This window comes from Falco naumanni, chromosome 9 (assembly GCF_017639655.2).
Source record: "Falco naumanni isolate bFalNau1 chromosome 9, bFalNau1.pat, whole genome shotgun sequence".
NCBI lineage: Eukaryota > Metazoa > Chordata > Aves > Falconiformes > Falconidae > Falco > Falco naumanni.
In genome coordinates, this window is record NC_054062.1 from 34,755,950 (window position 1) to 34,772,764 (window position 16,815).

Here is a 16,815-nt window from a genome sequence, read left to right on the forward strand (position 1 = left end):
TTCTCTCTGTACCATCAGCCATACCTGTGGCCCCAGCCTGGCACTGAGGCTGAAAGGCAATCAGGGGGAAGGAAAGCTGCCCCTCCACCCTTCCTGTCGATCTGTGCCCTGGGACACCCTATGGGCACTGGCAGAATAGCCTGGGCCTCGGTCCTCACAGGGCGAAGGCGCAGGCAGATGCCCGGAAGAGCCAAGAGGGAATCGGGTATCACCTGCACCGAAACCCAATGCGCCAGAGAGAGGGGCACCTCCTGGGCCTCTGCAGCCCCACTGTAAAACCCCACTCCCTGCCTCACCACAGGGACACCAAACAGAGCCATCCCTACAGCTGGCCGGGCCAGCAGCCTGCTTTTTACCTCCCCATTGCTCTCAAGTGCATGGTGGCAGCTAACATTAGTGCCAGAGCAAAGTCCCCTTGCAAACAGCTTTGGAGTGAGCCACTTGGCGCCTGCAACATCTCCCTTGGCTTGTCCTGGGTATTTTTGGTGCTCTTCGCCGGCTGGCGGGCGCCCACGCTTTGCGCAAGGGGCTTGGATGCTGCCAGGCACCATGCCCCGCCGTCGAGCCTGGCGGCCAGTGCGACTCGCCCTCATTCCTCCGGCCGCCGCAAAGCTGCCAGGATGGGCAGCACACGCGAGACCCACATCACGGGGCCCGGACGTGCGTCAGCAGCTGACGCAAACCAGCCCGGCCATGTGCACACAGCCCAGGCCTGGGAAAAATCCTCCACCCCGGTAGTGTGCTCGCGCTGAATCAAAGCCGTCGCCATACAGTAGCAGCGCAATGTGCTCTTTGGGTTTCCCCAGCCAGCTGGGATGTTTTTGCCTTGCTTTGTCAAGGCACTGATTTATGCCCATATGTACCATATACATTGTAAGCACAGGCACGCAATGGTATAAACACTTCTACCAAACATCTGTATACAAACCCGTCAAATATGCAGAAGCTCCCTGCTGCAGCCCTCGACACGTGTCCCGGGTGCCCCACAGGCAACCTGTCGGCCCCTGGTCTGCATGCAGGGTGCCATTCACCACTCGACCTGTTATTCAGATGCGGCCTGGCAGGGACAGTAAAGGTCACAGTGGGACCTTTACTGATATAAATCGGCACAGCCACAATGCTTTTCTCCTGCGCTGATCTGTGCTTCAGGCTGGAGCCTGCCACAGCAGGTATTTGCTCCTGTGCAGTGTTGTGCATCCATTCCTCCCTCCAAAATGTCTTTCCCACACATTTAATCCTTGACGTCTTTCTCTGCACCATAACCTTGTCTGGGGAAAAGGTTAGTTTACCCCTGGTTTTGGATGGAGGATGGCTGTATCGAACAGCCAAGGCTTATCCAGGGCTGGGATATAACCTCTGAGGCACAATATGCAAGCACCATTAAAGTTAATGCACACCTGGACACAAACGTTCACCTGTTTGCACCTTTGGGGAGAACTCAGCCTCCAGAAAAAAGACCTGAAGCCATTCTGAGTCTGAGAGAATTTCCTTCCACCTTCCAGCCAGTTTAAAATAAGAAAGCACATAAAAGGACAAAGAGAGGAGTCCTGGGGCATGTAGGACACAGGCCTGAACATGGCAAGAGGCATTATACAAACAAGCAGACGAATGTAAACAAACAGACCACCCTCTTGCAGAGCACTTGTGCCCATCATTGTGCCTCAGCACCTTCCCTTTTTAATGCATTGACTGTTTCTAACCATATTTTGGATCAAGGGGGAAAGGCAGAGGTTTTGGCCTTTCTAACTCTATCAGCATGGTGGCACCATAAAGATATGCGCTATCTCCCCAGTCATTTTGCAGCCCTGGCAGCACTCACAGCTATAATAATGCTTTAAGCTAGCTCTCCTAGTCTGCACCGTCACAACAACAGCAGGTTCATTAAAATCAATTAAATACTCCTTCATAAGGTCAGTTTAAATCCTAAATGCAGACTAAGCCGGATGAGTTGATGCTTAGAGGTATAAGGTGCATTCTTGCTCCCTCTTACAATCTCTCAGCCACGGATGTGGCCAACTCCAGGTGACAAAAGCCAAGGCAGGGGTGACTTCTCAAGCCACTCCGGGCAGTTGTGTAAGAGCACAGCTGCCTACGTGTTTGGAGAAAGAGATTTAAGTGACCAAACAAATTGTTTGTTTGTTTTTTTCCTGAATCGTTCATCCCCATCTATTCATAACTACTCACAGAATCCGTGGAATTCGTTGTGTGGTTTGCATCTTCAAAACAAATGAAACAACAGTATGTCTAAACCAAACAAACCCCAACCCAAAATACAGTCAGCAGGCTAAAGGCGCATGAGCAGCCTTCGAGGCTGAAGTGTGTGTATACTCTGGAGGACTCCAAAAATGTGGATGGGAGGAACATGCTTAAATTTCAGGGAATAACAGAATTCCCAAGGAGATTTCTTATACAGGCGGGAAAAAAGAGGTATTTAAGCAATGATTATGCTGCAATTTTTCTTCCAGATGTGCCATGCCATTGGGATGTTGTGCCAGAAAATTGCATTTTCTGACATGGCAACATGCTGCTCTGGCTGCGGTGGTGCTGGATGCCTGTCTGCGGCAGCCCAGGCACTGCGCTCCCTCCTGAGCTCAGCTCTCTGGCCAGCCTGGCCACAAGGGCTTTGCCAGTGCATTCAAGGGAAAAAAACAATTCAGAAAGCTCTAAGATTTTGGCAAGGAGTGGCTGTTGGAGCCAAATGTCCTTTTTTCCCAGTTTTTTGGTTAGAGGTTGTCAAAAAGCTGTTTTTAGACAATTCTAAAGGAGAAATACCTTTTGCATAGTCAGCATAGAAAACCATGCTGACTTACTGTTCTGAAAAGAGGTCAACCGCAAAACTGTAGCATTTCAACTAGTTCAATACACCTCCTGACAGGAGGGCCACAGGGACAGGTGTTGTGTTGCACACTCCCACATCACATTCCATGTGACTCTGAGCCGGGGTGAGGGCCACCGACATGGCTCATGGTTGCTGATGTTTAAATAGCCAGAGTGACCTTTCCACACCCTCACCCCATGCCACATATCCCAAACACCTCTACCTCTCAGGGGTCACTAGTCTAGGTGTTCAGACTTTTATCTCACAGGAGCCCTCAGGTCTGTTCGAACAGCCCCAGCAAGCTGAAGGAGGATCACATTAAAAATGACAGCAAAAAAACAGAAAAGCCATGAAAACAACCTGGCAAGAGGCAGAGCACTCTGGCCATGGTGCAGGGCAGGGGGGAGCAGGCAGTACTCAGGCACTGACTCCCTTTTTGGCTCACCTCCCCAGAGGCGTTTGGGGTGGAGGTGAGAAACCTGAGGGAGAAATGGATGCAGTATCTTGCCCTGGTGCTGCAGGCTGAGGGTCAGCCTGAACTGCCCAGGGGTCTCCCCATCCTGCAGCCATCCCTGCCACCCCCCCCCTCCACCAGTCCAGGTCTTGCCCTTCCCAGTGTTTCCTGCCTCTGCTGGCCGCCTGCGGGGCCAGGCAGGGGTTGAGACGTGGGAAATCCTGCTGCCCCCTGCCAGCTGGCCCTGCTGGCTCTGGGTGACACATCCTGGGTGGGAGCCAAAGCCCTGCTGCAGACCCGTGTCATTTCTTGCTTGTCTCCTCCAGCAGCTGCCGCTGTGCCAAGAGGTCCTACCGGCACGGGAGGGCTGTACCCAAGGGGGTGAGCAGGATGCCTGGGCTGAGTGCACACACCATGTGGCCCACAGCCCCGGGGTGCAACTGGGGCCACCACTGCACCTTTGCTCTCGCAGGTCACCCTGCAAGAAGTGAAACAGCAGCACCACTTTCAAGTTGCAGCCGCTCCTGATGATGTTTCTATAAGGTGAACTGGAGCTGAAGAGAGTGGCCAAGCAGCTTTCCCTGCAACCTGGGCTGAGGCAGACAGGGAACATGGGTGAGGGTTTGTTTGAGAAGAAGTGTCCAGAGGACATTCCCTTGCAAAGCCTCAAAGACATTCCTGATAGTTCCTGGGCAATGCCAAAATCCTTGCAGCTGCCCCACACCAGCCTCCAAGCCCCTGTAATGGCAGAAAGCAACTTGGTTTGTGGCAGGGATGTGCAACCTCCCTCTGACCTCCAGTCCCAGACCCCAAGAGCCTACTGGGCCAGCGCTGTCTCCTCCTGCGGCCCAGGTCTCTCCTCTGCCCCCAGTTGCTGCCACAGGGAGGGATGGAAAAGCCATTCGGCATCCCTCCGAGCCACTTCCCTGCTTGCACGGCTGACCGCCTCCAGTGCTGTGGGCTCCCAACCTGCCCAAGGAGAAACCAGACCAAAACAAGCATTGCGGAGGCAGAGGGAAAGGGGCCAGCCTTTTTTTTTTTTTTTTTAGGGGATATTGAAGATTGGAGCAGAGAGCCAGCAGAGTGAAAAACAGCCACATGGGGACTGTGAAAATAGGAGCTGAAGGGAGGAAGATGGGAAAGGTCTAATAAAGTCAGTCACAGTATATAAAATACACAAGTGCCCACCTCCTCCAGGAAGGTTGTAGGAGGGGGTTTTGGTAGTAATCCCTGGCTGTTTGAGACTGTTCAGGCAGGCAGGGTATGGATCTACAACTGGGTCTGGATTAGACCAAGAAAGCTTAGGTTTTCATCCTGTCAACCTGAAACACAATTCTTTCTCCTCACAGCATTTTGGTATTACGTGGCAGAAATCAAAGGAGGTCAGTTGGCCATGAAAGGATCCTCCAGCCTCAGGTAGCTCTCCCGAGCTCTCAGCCACATCCAGACCCCATATGGAAAAAAAGCATTTCCCACATCTGAGCAAAAGTCATAGAGGGAGGCTTGCTCCTAGAATTCGGACCCACAGTCCCACCAGCATCTGCTCAGCCCCAGAAAAATTCCTCAAGTCTCATCCTAGCATATAATGACCTCAGATCAAAACCTGTGCTGAGCATCAGTGTGGCACAGGATCTGGGAGTGGTGAATAGCTGGGTACAGTCATTGCTGCCACTGAGGCTTCAAGGCTCTTTCCCAACCTGTACCAAGTTATCCCAGATCCTGGCAGACAGTGGGGATGCAATCACGCAGATTGTCTATTGAAGGGAACTGAGACACTGCTGGAGAAGCCCACTGTGACCTCTGAACTCAAAAAGCACAATGCCAAGGAATGACATCTCACTCACAGGTAGTCACACCCGGTCCCAGACCAAGTGATCTGAAGTAGCAGCTTCCCAGCCGAAGGAAACTTGTATTTCCTTATCGCTTGCTATAAATACAGCTGCACTGTTTTCCTGACTGTGTTATTTCTATGGTCATTATCACATGCACTCAGATAGCCACAGCACAATCACACACTTCACAGTCTTCTTGCTCCCCTATTCCCAGCTTTTCCAAACCATTTACGTTAACACCCCACCATGACCTGAAGCTCTTCTATGGCAATGGGTGACACTGCCTGGGACCTTCACATCCGTGCTGAACAGGTCAGTAAATGAACTTGCCTTCCTTTTTCCCCTTCTTTGCCATGCAGGGTCCTGGCTCAGAGTTAGGGATGTACTCAAATGTCACTTCTGGTAAACATTTATTTTTGTTGAGGAACATTATGTGTTTATAGGCTGTGGAGTGGGCCAGCGAGAAGCAACGGGCATGCGCCAAGTCTTGCAACATCTTGATACTTCTCAGTGCTTCTGAATACCTTGGTGTCCCACAAGGGTCATGTCTGGTCCTTAGGGCATTTTAAACACAAGGGAAAAAATGCATTGGGGAAAAGTATTCCCAAGGTCTCGGGCATGTTTAAACAGCACGACAGTGCTTTCAGGTGGCCTGCATTGCATCAGCCTGGAGACAAAAGGGAAACACCCCCAGAGCAAAGGGTCTGAGATGAGACAACAGCTGGCTGAATGTGCCTTCATTTCAGCACTGCCCAAAGCTAACCAAGACTTCACCTGCCACATCAGCTTTGGACCATAGCTTCATTTCCCTCAATGGATTAGCCAGCAGGGTACAGGACATTTTTACAAACAATTTCTGTGTCCATAGGATATTTGATGGAGACAGGCAAGTTTGACTGGTAAAAAGGAAGCCTGAGCCTTTACGAGACATTTATTATTATTGTTTCTCTGTATCAAAGTTGTCCTTCAGAAATACCATGATCTTAACGGAATGAATGGATGCCTAAGCATTATGAGAAATCAGCACTTACTGCTGCCAAGACTTCACAAGGGATGTGAGTATCTGTAACCAAGTACTATGATCTTGATGCTGAAATACTCAGGTGATTCATCTATCACACATGTGGCATAGGAGGTCACATTCAGATGACGTCAAAATTCAGTGAATATCTTTTTTCTGTGCTCTGTATTCTAGTTCTGAGTTTCCTTCTCCAAGCTGGCTCAGAAACACCAGGAGAATAATCATTCCTGTAGTTTTATAGCATTTATATGTCAAGTCTAGGAAGGAACTTGAAAATGGAGTACTGCTATGGTTTGTGCTCCCACTGAAGAGAAAAGGTTGAAACTTAAAAACAGTTGAACTCAGTTTTGATCTGATCACTGGAGAAGAGATACTTAGAACACATTTCACTTGTAATGATTTTTAAATTTAAACCAAAGTAGTTCCTGTTGTTTCTTACTGGGACTAAAAAGAAAGCCCAACAGTCCTGATGTGGACTAGTCAAATCAGGCATTTTCCAGTGTTCTACAATCTGGATCATGGATTTTATCTCTTTTCCCACACAAACCTGTATAGCTTTACCTCTTGCTTTTATGAGCTGCTACCCTACAAATCCGTTTTAGTCTGACAAGAAACTCTCCCTCCTATGTCTGTACACAGGTCTAAATACACTGATTTTGAAACATTACCTACAGCAAAGACAGCCCCCTTCATCATTTCATCCACCGTTATCCTACTGTTGACCATACTTAAATACACTTTGATATGCATGCCACCAGACGCTGTCAAAAAGCTCACATTGGGCACCAAAAAAACCAAAAGGAGAAACCACAGAAAATGGAGATGCTGCTTTCAGATGCTCATCCAGACACAATTTTCCCTGCCTCTTTCTTTTCAAGATAAGCTTCAGCTACTCAGTTTGGATATACACATTGAAACTCCCAAAACTTCGACTTTGGATATGAGTGGTAGCTGGCACTTCTCTGTTTTTTTCTACACAGTCAGATGCATCAAAAGACTGTAAGGAAGGCTGAATGATTCATAGTAACGGAATGAAATGCCATTCACAAATGTTTTTTCCATAGCAATTTGTCACTTATTGTATTGAAACCACTTCTGAAGATGTGTCTGAAAGAGCCTTTTGATATTAGCATGATTTAAAACATAATGCAATTAAACAATCCCATAATATTTCTGTATGTTATATGAGCAGGACCTCAAGTGACCACTTCATTCAACCCCCTGATAAATGGCTACTTTAACAGAAGGATGGCTATTATTCTGCAAGATACCTCAAATAGTTGTTTAACACCAAGGAATTCAAATCTTCCCACCCCAGAGGCATTTTGGCACACCAAAATTTAGCAGTTCAGCTCTGGTCTTGGGTCTAGCCTAAATGTCTCAACCCTTCTCAAATCAGCCAAGAAACATGCACCTCCCAAGAGCCGTTCTGCCCACTTCAAAACTGATGTCTAAAATTAATGAGAACATTTGCCCTCTAGATGTCTCTTTCTCTTTTTATTGACCACCTGGATGTCTATCACTTTTCCTATCATTTCTGCCATATGCAGAGTTACTATTTACATACATACCCGACATGTTACACACATGTCCACAACACTGATTTCCTATACCTCAAGCACATTGTTACACAAGTATGCATAACTTTGCATTCACATACCACATGACATTAAAAAAGCTTTCAACAAGATGTAGACAAAAAAGGCCCTTCCAAAGTGCTAGCCATCCCAGATGCCTACCTGCTGGGCAGTTGCATCGCTGGTGTGTGTCTCGAACTTCTCTATGTCTTGGCAAGTGGAACTTTAATTTCTGTCAGGGGAGGAAAAAAGAGCAGAAGTATTCATTAATACCATTGAAACCAAAGCCTCAAATTCTTGGAAAAGGGGGACTGGGGGTGCTGCCCAAGTAGAGATGAGAGAGACAGAGCAGAACAGTTTGGGAATTAAGAAAGGCATTAAAGATCATAGTCTTTAACTAGAAATGTGGGGGTTGATTGGAAGCAGGCTGAGGGAGTTTCGTAATGGCCTCCAAATGTGGTCCTCCTGACAGGCATTACAAAATCAAGAGCCAGCAGTGGCGAATAAAGAGGTGACTGTGTCCTCATGAGAAAGCCATGTTTTCAGAAGACCCACTCAGCAGATGAAAAACAGAGATCTGAAGCAGGTACTCTTCTCCTCTGTGGCACACACTTATGCTCATGGAGACACCTGGACAGACAGAATAGTCCCACTGAAAAACTGTGGCTGAAGGTGGCCTGATTAAACAGCAATGGCATTTCCTGAAATCTTCAGAGGCTGTGAATTTTTCTTCAAGCATAGAACAAGACAAAACCTATCAAGAGCTTCAACAAGGTGGAATCACATCAAAATTTGCATTTCCAATGAGTTTTTGGATTTTTAACAGTGCCATCATGTAAGTCTCCTGCTCTCTGGCCCCATCTGTGAATCTCTTAAAGGGGCAACAGAGTCCACCTGAGGCCACCACATCTTCCCTCACTGGAAACATTATTAAAATTGACCCAAGTCCTGAGCAAAATGTGCTTTAGGGACAGCATCCACACCACCACTCACAGACTTTATTAAAATAACTGATTTAGTGAAGAAAATGCAAATCAATCCAAATAAGTTATTCATTAATGCCTGTGAACCGCACTGGGTTAATGATTTGAGATTATTCGAGAAGACTGACTGCCAGGATGCCTGTACTAAAGGAGTCACTCCCTCTTCCATTCTAACCCTCAAGCCCAACTGTTCATCCCAGTTGCACCTTATTATTGTCCAGTCTACTTCACAACAGAGGCCAACATTTCAAAAGAAATAGCCTGATGTTGGGCTCAACAGAAGCCCATGCCTGGGATCATATAGAAATTATGTGATTTGCTCGAGTAAAAAAGCACCTTCCTGCAAGAAGGTATGAGTCTGGGGAAAATTTCTCTTAGGAAAAAACTAAAGCAGCATATTTCTGCCTGGAATGAGGGAAGGCAGAACTGGCTGGAACACTTCTATTTTTCACTTTGAAATGACTGGCTTCCTTATTGCAAGTCAAAATCACTAAGGGTTGTTGTGACTGACTAGAAATTGAATATTTTCAGAGCTTTTTTTTTTGCATGGTAGGCTGAAATGTTTTGATAGTGAGTTGATTTGATATCTGGGCAAGGAAAGGGTTTCACACAAGGAGAATTGCCAGTTCCCAGAACAGCATTTTATCTGTATTTACCTTCTCAGTTTAAAAACACAGATATGTGAATCTTCACGTTTGGGCACTTTCCCATCTAGCTGCCACCCCCAGGTGGCATGGCTTTGCCCTGCAGCACTGCCTGGCTTCAAATGCTTTGTGCTAATGGTCAAACATGGGCACAAATCAGACAGTGGAGCCTTTATTTGGATACTCACACTGGTATGTAGACATACGCGTTCCCATTTCCATCTCCACATGTGCCAACCAAAATGTCTGAATACTAGACTGCCACATTTGGGTGGGGTTCCCATGTTTGGGAATTGGGCTTAGCACAGAGAAGTGATGGTTCACACAGGCGGGAGCAGAAAGTAATTTCCTAGCCAGCGAGGGTCCGAACAGCCTGGCTGCAGTGGGGCCCTTTATAGGACAGAAATCTGCAAGGAAACATGCAACAGATCCCTGCCCCACCAAGTGCAGAGACCTCAGGGGCCAAGGGGGAATGGCTCAGGGGGGAAGGCAGAGCTAGGGTGTGCTGCAAGAGGTCTTGGCTGGGTTGCTCTGCCGGCACACGAGGAGAGGAGAGGAGCAGCATAACTGGACTTACTAGGGAAGTGATGACCCAGCAGGGCTTGAGCATGACTAGGAGAGGAACAGAAACGATAGCATTTCCCCATAACTATCTGCAAGGTCAGGGTAGTGGAAACACCTCAGACAACTGAAATAGCCTTCTCAGGGATGGGGGCTCCTTGGGAGGGAGGTGCAAATACTGCTGGGCAGGGCTGGGGGGTACAGCCCCAAGCACCGGTACCATGCAGCCATCAGGCACTCACTGGCATTGGGCACTTTCCCCATCCCTGGTCATCGCAGTGCTTCCCTGGAGCCCAGGAACTCTGCACATCCCTGGGGAGTGCAAAGGGCAGTGGTGCCGTGGGATTGCTCCCCTTCAGCAGGAGGCAAAACCTACTAGGAATTTAGGAGTGCCTGGAGTTCAGTTTCCTGCACAGTCTATTAAACAAACACTAACTGCAACAAAAAAAATCCTGGCTTCTGGAGACCTCAGTTCAACTTCAGGTTGAGATGGTGAAACAAAATGAATTCCCGGCCTTTTCTGCTTCCTTCATTACCAATGTGCAAAATACCACCAACTCAAGAAGTCAGCTTTGCTCAGGAGAGCCAAAAGAAAGGGCTTTCCTCTAAAACTGGCCTTTCAAAGAGAAAACTTTCATTCCCAGGCAAAACAAAATCTTTCCATTTCAGGGCAAGGTTGACTTCTGTAACCAAAACCAAAAGAACATGGTCTCTGGCAGTCTAGTGTTTAAGATTTCCTTTCTTGGATCTGGGGTTTGCTATTTCAACTGGGGGACACCTAGAGGATGAAACATCAGAGCAGCAACACCTACACATATGAAGGTGGCTGAAAAAGCCTTTGCCAGAACTGGGGCCACAGCTGACCAGCTCTGACTTGGGGACTGTGCAGCTCTGTGTATTTGGGGAGCCGAAACGGAAAAACCTTCTGTCTGCATGAGGGCTATGCCAGAAAAGTTGGGTTGAAACACATGCTGGAAACGGGCAATAAAGCCAGCACGGGCTTTTCCCTTGGGTTTTGTTAACTCACTGCTAGCGTGACAGGACAGGGCTGACTTGGGTGGACAGAGCAGTGAAAGCGAGACCTCTTCTGACATTAAAAGACCATGGCTGTGGCCTCCTAAACCTTGCAAGTGCCTGTCTATTTTGGATGGGCACTTGAGATTAGGTGAAAGAGAGGGCACTTCTTCAAAGGGGGCAGATTAATAGCTCTTTAGCACATGTAGTTGTTTGCAGTCACCCAGGGAGGTGAAATCATTTCCCACCACTATCTCCAGCAGCTAAAAGAAACATGTCTCAAATAGATAATCTATTACAACCATAAAGAGGATTTCAGGGGTGGGTGGTTTTGTTAACTCTTATTGTTTTATCTCCAATTTAGCTGTTTTTTCTTAAAGGGCCAGCTTCTGGAATCACAGGACCATGTGGCATAGAGCAAACGCAAACAGCGAGCCCTCCCTGATAGAGCAAAAAACCTGGAATTAACACCATCTAGGTTCAAGGATTGCAAGCAGTTGAAATGAAGTGGGACTTAGCTGCCAGAGAAACTGGAAGAAAAAAAATAGATCTCATGATTTTGGGGTGGAAAACACTAAGCTAAAGATTGAGGCAGTGGATGTTTAGAGCAATCTTGCTGACCCTGGGAAGCAGAATTGAGCAGTGTGCTTTGAGACACTGAAGAAAAAGGAGGAATAAAAAGCTTTAAGTCAGGAGGGAAAGGGAGTTTTCAGGTATCCTTCCTTTGCTTCCATAAGTAAGGAAATAGTCCCAGGTAAATGAGCCTATTGGGAAAGCAGTGAGGATCCATGCTCCCTCCCCATCCATGGCACAGTCCCTGAATCCTTTCAGCATCACTAAAGACACAAAAAATACCCTCAACACAAGCCTCTGAGAGCCTGAGTGCGTTCATCGCAGTGCAGAGGGACAGCTGATCTTCCCCCAGACTTTACAGGGTAACTGCTGTTTTACACATACACACACTTCTCTCTACAAACACACAGATTCTGCGTTTTTTTCCTAGTAGCAGCACTGAATCCATCCTGCTCTCCACCCTGAGGAGCTTTTGGCAAATGAAGTAGTACCAAATGTTACCTGGCACAGGGAAGGACTGTGTTTTCTTCTTTGGAAAGAAGAAAACATTTGCCTCTCCTGCAAATGCCAGTAGTGAGTTTATTTGTGCTCTTTGTATAATTTTATAGTATCCCATAAATGCAGAGGAATTCCTGCACAGAGTTAAAGTTCTCCCTGATCTACCTGGTATTGCCCTGTTCCACACAGAGGTTTTTGTGGGAAAACTCAGTCAATTTGTGTCTGGTAGAAAATTCCCATCTGGTATTCACTGACACTGTTCAGAGGTTTACACAGCAGTGAATGAAGCAGCACTGGTCAGGCTGCTTCTGGGAAAGCATCTGCCGCCCTCTCCTCGCTCATCCTGATCCGAGTTGGAAACACTGCTACAGCAAGCTATGGGCACTCCATAACTGAGCTGCAAGACCAGGAAAACATCCCCACCAGGTGGCTTAAAATTTACATTTAGAACAAACCAACCCAGCTCCTCTCCCTGCCAGTTTGCTTTATATTTGCTTGTCTGGAAGATGGGCACCTAACAGGACTTTGGCATTTTGCACTTTTCAGTGTAATCTGTATGGTGTCCCCATGGCTGCTCACAGACCCTCAGGAACCTCTAGGCACACCTGGCACAAATACGGCACAGTCTGGAGGCCACCACACACTCCAGCACAGAGCAGTAAGGGGTTTGAGCATAAACTTAGAGCTCCTCTATCAGCACTTGCAGACTTTCCTTCTTCATGTTCCTCCAGCTGATCTTCACAGCCACCAAAGCTAGAAACATGCTCCTGTGCCCATGCCCTCACCTCCCACATCCCTCCCTGGCTTAGACCAGCTTTTTGCAAAGCCAGTTGCTTTAAAGCTTTGCTATTTTACTTTATGATGGATAACACTGAGCTGGCAGCTGTGAAACCCATTAAGGTTGAAACACCAGGAAACTCTGTGAGGATGTGGCAGTGAGAAGCAGTGAGGGTCTGAGCAGGGGGGGAACGAATATTTCACTTTCACGTCCATCATGGCAAACCCAGCCACAGCCCGTCTCCCCCCAGTCACACCAGGCACTGTCTCTTGCTTTCCTCATTTTAATTCCTACATCCTTCCTCTGCTCCTCTATCTTTCCTGGTTTTCCCTATCCTTGTCCCTCATCAGCCAGTCCAGGACACCCATCCAACTTAGCCCCACTTCAGACCTAATGAAAAGGAGGACCAGGAGATTTGGTTTTCTTTCCTAAGCAAAAGCCCATATACCACCCCACCATCTGTCTGCCAGCAGACCCCCTCCCTGAACCTCAAGCCACTTGGCCCACACCAGTGCCTCTGGCTGTGCTGTGGGGGTCTGAAGTAGCTGATTTAGGACTTTAGCTGAAGCAGGCAGCAAAGCTGGGGACAGTCTCCTTCCCAGGGGGCACAGCCCTCCTTCCCCCATGGGCAGCACACCTTCCCAGGTATAAAGGGACAGGAGACCTGGGTCAGGCATCCCTGCTCCTCCACAGGCTCCATCACCTTTTTCCAAGCTATTTTTGCAGCTGTGCCCCATTGGAGAGCTGGTAACCCCAACAGTACCTGGGAGCAAGTGCCCCTCAGGCAGTGGTTCCTGTCCCATGACTGCTCTCCACATGGACTGCAAGGGGGCTGGGACCACGTCCAGGGGCTCAGGAGGGGCTGCTTAGAGAACAGAGGTGCTGCCAGGCATGTGGGCATCACAAGAGCCTCATTTCCTTGCTAAGCCGGGCTATAAAAAGGCGGAAAGGTGCAGCGGCCAGCAGAGCCAGCAGGACACAGGGGGCCATCCGGCCCCCGGGCACTGCTCCCGGGAGGCGTCCTGTGGCACGTCTCAAATCACTTGGTAGACATAAACTGTGACTTCCCTGGAGATTCGTGCCAGCAGCAATGAAGGGACTGCTACACATTATCCCCCACCCAGTGTTGGGGAAGGAGTCCCTGTGAAAGGGCGCAACCACAAGGCACAGGTCCAGCCACTTGCAACACTTCTACCTCCCTTAAAAGCCTTTTTTCTGTGGGGTATTGCTCCATGGACACTGTCTCCCCCTTATTCCTCATCCAAAGAGACCATTCAAAACCACATTTCTCAGCTCCTACGAGTTTGTTGACTTGAGGTTCACAGTTTTTGGCTGCAAACCCCAGCTGATCCAGGGACTGTTCCCATAAGACCCATAAACAGTAGCCAAGCCTGTCAACTGTAGGTTTAAACTCCTCACCACAGACCTTTTCTGCTCCTAGAACACAGCGGGGGGGGGGGGGGGAGGGGGGGGATGGTTCTGGGGTGGGGGGTGTCCCCAGGTCCCCCCAGGTGCCAGGCAGCACTGCCCTGCGGCAGGTCCCAATAGTCGCTCTGATCATCCCATTCTTTGCCTCATTTGGCAATAGCAGCACACGAGATCTTTTCAAGACACAAACAGGTTTTGGGCTAGCCCTGGGGATCTCTCCAGCCTGTCTCTAGCCAAGGCTGGAGTAAGCACAAAAAAAGAGAAATGGGTGGAAATGGCCCCAGCCCTGAATCTCAGCCTTAAGCCTCCCCTAGAGCGGTGAGAACAGGTTAGTGTGGACCTTCCTGGAGACTGTAGAGATGTGAGCCACCATCTGCTCCCTGACACATGTCAAAACCACTTCAAAGCCCTGACAAGGCAAGGAATACTGCAGGATACTCATCCTGCCCAGGGTAGGGGTACCCAGGCAGCCCTCAGTAGCATCAGCACAGCAAAGTAAAATGTCATCGACAAAAATCTGTACTTTTGGGCCCTCTTTATTGGTCTGCTGAAGCTCAGGCTTCTTCAGCAGCAGCTGTGCCCTGTCCTCAAAGGAAGAGCCCACTGTCTCCAGTGGAGTTTGGATGGGGTTCAAGCAAGCATAGCACAGCCATATGCTCTGCTCTGATGCTCTGACAGTACCAGAAACTATCCTGGCAGTGCCAGGGTATCTCATTTTCCTCAGTCAGGAACCACACAAGAGGTCAGGGCTGGCATGGCAGCAAATGAAGCCTATCATGACATCGGTGTGTTTGCAGTTACTTCCTCCTTTGGCCACACCAGCTGTAGCATGCCTTGCCTGTCACTCTCCTGGGGCTCAAACCCACACTGAATTCCCAGGTTTAACCTCTAGCTCTAACTCTTACAGCAGGCAACGCCACCAGTCACCAATGGGTAGGGCTGGAGGCTCTTCCCTCCCTGCTAGGACCAGGTATGAGGTCTCTCCCTTTGCAAAGTGCCAGGGCTCAGCTACAGCATGGGCTGAGCCAGAGGGAAGCAAATACCAGGTGGATCCAAGAGGTGGGAGGGACCTGAAGGCATGGGAAATGCAACTTAGCAGCATCACTTGTGCAGAGATACACTTTTAAGGGGGTTAAAAAACAAATAATGCAACTATGCAAGCATCCACGCGCCTAAAATCTATACACACAAAATGAAAGGATACCAACCTCATCAAGCAGTTGGTCAACTCGTCCCAAAATAGCTGTCTCCATTTGGTCTGCTGAGAGCCAGGCAGGGAGCTGTGTGGGTCTGTCTGCTTCCAAGTGGGACACCCGGGACTGCAGATCGGAGGTCCGAAAGTACAGCAGGAGGCTCAGCACCAGAGAAAGCAGGGAGACACCAGGCAGCCCTGAGCCCAGCAGGAGAGGGAGGCGGCAGCATCTCTCCCCATCGCTGGTCCTGGAGGGAGCCACGCACCCCCTGTCAAAAGCTGCCTCGCTGACGCCTTTCCAGCTCTTCTCTTCCAACATTCCCTCCCTGTCCTGAGAAACAATAAATAAATAAATAGAATAAATAAAGCCTCACTCCTACTCCAAGAAGCACAATCCAGAAGGCATAGAAAAAGAGCGTCCAAGGGGATCCCAGTGCCAGCAAATGACAAATAACAGCAATAATGACAAAAGTGAATGGGGGGGAGGGGGGTGTCGTTAAAAAATAAAAACAAACCACACACACATAAAAGGGGTGCAGAAAAAAAGGATCCAACTGCAGCAAAGAGTGGGAGAGGAAAAAGAAAAATCTGATGAGGATATTTTTTTTTCCTCCTGTGTTTCAGTCTTTTGGTTCGCTGGTAGGTTTTTGTTTCCTTCTAAGCTGCCAATTTCAGTTCCTTCGCAAACTGGCCAGGAGCTCGCACATGAAAGTCCCCATTAGAGAGAGGTAATTCTCAGCTGCTCCGGCGACGTTGTGCTCTGGCTGATCGTGGCTCCCCTGTAACATGACACACTCCCTCCGAACTACGGGGCTGGGATGAGCGAGCTGCGCGGCTTCCCAAAGTAACCTCCTCTGCTCACCCTCTCTCTCCACCTCTGCCTTGCAGCATGATTTATTTATTTATGCAAAACACCAGGGTGGGATCAGGCAGCGGGACGCCCCTGTCCCACTCAGTCCCCAAACCACCTCTCCGCCGCCAGCCCTTCCCTTTGAAGTTACACTCGCCAAGGTTATTTATAGCGGCAGGAAAGAGACTGTAAAGCAGAGGCTGGGCTCACACCAGGCTGCGTCTTTCTTTCCTGCCCGCAGCCAAAGGGCATTTTACAAGATGGTACAAACAGGCTGTCGCGTCCCCCGCGCAGACCCCAGGGCAGCTCTGAGACACCAGCAGTGGGGTAGTCTGACCCCAATATTTTGAAGAGAGCAGCCAGGCAGGGTGAGAACCAGAGAGACACATCTGGAAACAAGACCTGGCAGCTGAGGGCTCTGCAAAAAACAAGCAAAGGGCAGCAGGGAGCAACGCCCCAGGCGGGCAAGCTGCAGTGCGGGGGGGAACCTTTTGGGCTCGGTTTGGGCATACAACCTACCGAGCCTGGGGGGCACCGAGGGCGGCCACAGGAACTAATGTGCTGAGGCCCTCTAGTGAAGCAGAGCTTCCCG

General features: G+C 49.1%; 1 protein-coding gene across 12 annotated transcripts in view; it reads right to left on the bottom strand.

Annotated features, from left to right (window-relative positions):
• Positions 1 to 15,929, bottom strand: part of COL13A1 (collagen type XIII alpha 1 chain) — a 92,636-nt gene extending 76,707 nt beyond the window's left edge. For 11 of the 12 annotated variants that reach the window (XM_040606806.1, XM_040606803.1, XM_040606800.1 and 8 more), the window contains exons 1-2: positions 15,390 to 15,889; positions 7,865 to 7,934 (exon numbers count right to left, since the gene is read on the bottom strand). In XM_040606806.1, the coding sequence (XP_040462740.1) occupies positions 7,865 to 7,934; positions 15,390 to 15,692 (373 nt within the window). In that variant the 5' untranslated portion in view covers positions 15,693 to 15,889. The other variant, XM_040606795.1, reaches the window with a different exon arrangement.
• Between the last annotated feature and the right edge of the window lie 886 nt (positions 15,930 to 16,815).